This window comes from Diadema antillarum, unplaced genomic scaffold, assembly GCF_040938485.1.
Source record: "Diadema antillarum isolate AM-2024a unplaced genomic scaffold, OU_Dant_1.0 scf00000036, whole genome shotgun sequence".
NCBI classification, from domain to species: Eukaryota; Metazoa; Echinodermata; class Echinoidea; order Diadematoida; family Diadematidae; genus Diadema; species Diadema antillarum.
In genome coordinates this window covers 1350951-1354939 of record NW_027270925.1, presented here as the reverse complement: position 1 = coordinate 1354939, position 3989 = coordinate 1350951, and the positions used below count along the sequence as shown (strand labels likewise).

The 3989-nt window shown below is 42.5% G+C and overlaps 1 protein-coding gene across 1 annotated transcript; it reads left to right on the top strand.

The window, feature by feature from the left end:
- The first annotated feature begins 573 nt into the window (after positions 1–573).
- Positions 574–2944, top strand: LOC139745054 (left-right determination factor 2-like). The gene is made up of 4 exons (XM_071655472.1): positions 574–841; positions 1138–1426; positions 1842–2075; positions 2551–2944. The coding sequence occupies exons 1-4, from the start codon at positions 574–576 to the stop codon at positions 2942–2944; spliced, it is 1185 nt and encodes a 394-aa protein (XP_071511573.1).
- The last annotated feature ends 1045 nt before the right edge of the window (positions 2945–3989 follow it).

Sequence of the window (3989 nt, the reverse complement as noted above, 5' to 3'; positions counted from 1 at the left end):
TGAAGACCATGACAACTATACAATCCCGACGCCTTGCTGTGTGTACGAAGGTGCTTGAATTCTTGCGACGTGGACAGTGATTAGTACGTCGCAGATTCCGACCAAAACTGAATCCGAGACGTACCCATATCCTTTTTGTTGCCAGCTGTGGTTCTGACAAAAGCGTGTTTGTAAGCGTCATTTGAGGGCTTTCCCGAAACCCGAGCGCTTGACAGGAGGTTTCTTCTATCATATTCACTCAGTGTCATGAGCAGTCAATGCGAGTGAATGCGCTATTTACATTCCCATTGTGTTTTCGAGACAGCTTAATTACGTGCATTAGCCGCACCGAATACCACCTAGCGGATACCTTCTTTTTCAGACAACCGCTATACTCGTAATCTATTCAAGGCTAATTATAATCGTCTCGGCTCGCTTTCTGAGACGGGTAGGTTTAAAGAGCCAGCATCTGCCCCTTTCCCCTCACTTTCACAGCAAAGCTCGTCCAAGGAACATCGTCTGATAGCTACACCTGAATATATCACATTATCCCGTCACATCGCCCCGTTATCGTATAACTCGAACCTCATCAATATGGAATTATCACAGAAAAGTGTTCCAGTGATTACGTCTGCGATTATCGTACTCATTGGGTTGGCGTCAAGCCTTCCCATCCAGGAGGAATATTACTTGCAAATGGACATTCTTGATAAGATTGGTGTCGTGGATCCCTGGTCTTTCCCGTCTGTGGACAAGGAGACGATATCTGTTCCCGAACATTTGCGCCAGCGATACGAGTCACTACATCGTCAGCACAGAGTTCGACGCGCCTATATCACCAAGGGAATCCATAAGAACGGAGGTAAGGAAAATACAGGAACGAGAGTTACTTCAAGAACTTGTGAACTTGCATCCATTTATCGAGTAGAGTAGACATTGTTGTCTTTTAACGCTGGCATAATTAAAGGGGGAACCGCCTTCCATTGGGCTGGGGGGGGGGTGTCACTACGTTAATTAAGACTCAAGTGACTTCTTAAAACGATAGAATCGGAAATCAGAAGGGCAGAGAGTTAGAATTTATCATACATAATAAAATAATAATCACCGTGATTAACATAGGAATAAACAAACATTTCCCTCTTTTTTTTCGTTCAACAGAGATTCATGGTCAGGTGTCGTACACTGACCGCAGCCGCCAGTTATTCACATTCGACGTCTCGCATATTCCTGAGGGCAGTGAGGTCATCATGGCTGAGCTCAAGGTCTACAAGGAGAGACCAAACCACTCCATCTTCAAACCCGGGCGAGATCACCACGTCGACTCCGATGTGGAGGAGATTCTAGCGGATGAACACAACCACGAACACAACGCTTTCGTCTCCGTCCAGCAAGTTACGAGCGACAACCCGCTACTGGGCGACAGTATGAACACCGTTGTCGATCAGAGGTGAGCACGCATTTCACACATTTACCAATCTGTGAAAGATGTCTGTCTCTAAAGAATGCAATGGGACACTTCAACTGCTAGGATTATGTGTTACCTCTTTAGTCCACTGGGTTTACTTGGATTGTAACAAGCAAACGACCTGAACAGGTATTTGGGTCTACAAATCATTTGATCAGAATGTTATAAAAAATGAATGTTCGCTTGTATCTGTGAAATTCCGGCTGCACAAACCATTCTAAGAGGAATGCTATCTCTTCGCTAGGCTAGGGTCAGAGATATGATATTCGATGCTAAAAGTGCAGCAAACGATATTCTTCTACACATAAAATGTTACAATTCAACCAAGAACGTATAGAGACACCAAGTTAATAATGTGGTATAAACCGTTTCCACCTTTATTGTTATTTGTCTACAGGGAGATTGCTATGAATAGTTCGGGCTGGAAGGTCTTCGATGTCACCAACACCATCCAGACCTGGGTAGCTGATCCCGAAGCCAACCACGGCATCGAACTGCACATCGACCCACTGGAGGGCGGACATCATGCGGAACACGTTGCTGACAGCGTAGTTTTTGCCACCCAGTTTCACCCGAGCTCGCCCAACAGCAGTCCAGTCCTTGTGATATACACAGCAAAGTTTGCACCAAGGTAAGCATCTTTAAAACGTGATTTTCAATATAAACACCCTCCGTGAGCAACATACTGGTCGTATCTAATGAAATGCTCTAACTGCAGTTTGTATTGGGAGACGTGCTTTGGGTTACAAAGTCATTTATGAGGTGCAGTCAACTACTTTGGTTATAGCCACTGTAGTAAACGTTGCTTTCTATTCACATTTTAGAATAAGCTTATTGAACGTATGAAATATATTGTTAGGCATATCGCAAGGTCAACATGCATTTTGTTAGTTTTCGCAACTTCTGCAATAACGTTTAATAGCTAAGGTAATAACTGTTACATCACATCGCTAACCGCTTCCCCGAAATCGAGTATGGCCCATATGTCCCAAAGTGTTTAGGTTTGACGAAGTATAAAAACTTTTATCCAAGTTTAAAAGTTTACTTTGTTTTGTGTTATTCCACACAGTGTACTTATAATCCTTTTCTTGTCATTTCCATAATAGAGAGGAGCCCAACAACTGCCAGTACGAAGGAGAGGAAGCGGAGAGATGCTGTCGCCGTCGCAAGTACGTCGACTTCCGCGACTTGACTTGGACCAGCCGCTGGATCATTGAACCCGCCGGTTTTGAAGCCTTCGAGTGTATGGGACACTGCCCTAATTCGCATCATCGTTTCATTCGAGACATTTTTCGGTTACCCAGCTTCGGCAACTATCCGTCTTCTTCGTCGACTGCCGGAACTGGGGGCAGGCCCGGGAGCCGCCACCGCACCTGTGGCGTGTCTAGGTCGTCTTCGCTACCAATGATGTACCTCGCGGAGACCGAGAGTGGTACTGTGGAGCTTAAAGTTGAAGAGATACCAAACATGATCGTTGAGGACTGCCAATGCACATCGTGAATTTGGAATATCTTTTCTCCAAAACCAAGCATGAAATCGTATTATCTGTTCTCTGATACAATGGTGTATTGAGAACCTGAATAAGACTCCAAATCAAATTGCTTGAATTTAGATCAGCTTTGCTGAAATAGTCTGTAAGACATCGATATTTGTGCGTATTAATAAGCTATTGTGTACAGCTTAACTGTCTGTAACCATTTGAATGTAAGATTCAAACGAAAGTGCCATCGTAGAGAGTACTGTCATAGATTATCTATATTTTCTATATTATTAATCACATAAGACTTATTGCTCATGTATTCATTAATAAATTGCAATATAACTGATAACTTGTTTTCGTTGTGGAAATTCAGTCTGTAAACCCACTAGCCTCCTAAGCATGTCTTGTCTTTAAGAGTTTGTGCTTTGGCACTAATGTGATTTGATGAGCGGGTGAGCTGGTTTATTTATCAATTATTTATTTGTTTATTTTTGCGAGATTTTGTCTGTATCTGTGTGCGGACAGGAATTTATTTGTTTGTTGATTTCAGAGAAACGTATGGCATCGTAGTTTTGCTTTAATACGGAAAAGTGAAGTGTACTCATTATGATCATGTACTATAGTACCGATAATCATGTGTGTTCGTGTGTGTGTGTGTTTGTGTGTGTGTGTGTGTGCGTGTGTGGGGATTTGAGTAATACAATTTGATCACGCAAAATGACAACAAAGTTAAGAAATTGCTCAATACGCAAATATACAGCTGTACACACATGTCATTACTGGTGAGCACTGTCATACACTTAGAGCGATTATTTTCCCTAAAAGTAATGTATGTAATAACTATTGTCTTACCATCGGATGTATCAAACTATCACTTTTTCGAGTTAGTCATCAAAATAGTCCCTTTGCATAACGACTGCAATGCATTTTTTTTTTTCTGAGTAATTCTTCAAGTAGCAATTTTGCTCCCTTAACTCGCAAGGCGAATTTCTCAACAGCGATGTCAGACCCACTGAGTTATCGCCGCAACTTCTATCACCGTAAACCTAGAAACGAGTGGGAGTT

Excerpts from the sequence above, each read along its gene's own strand:
- LOC139745054 (XM_071655472.1), top strand. The coding sequence starts at position 574 with ATGGAATTATCACAGAAAAGTGTTCCAGTGATTACGTCTGCGATTATC. Across the intron at positions 842-1,137 it reads GGGAATCCATAAGAACGGAG|AGATTCATGGTCAGGTGTCG; the intron begins GTAAGGAAAATA and ends TTCGTTCAACAG. Across the intron at positions 1,427-1,841 it reads AACACCGTTGTCGATCAGAG|GGAGATTGCTATGAATAGTT; the intron begins GTGAGCACGCAT and ends ATTTGTCTACAG.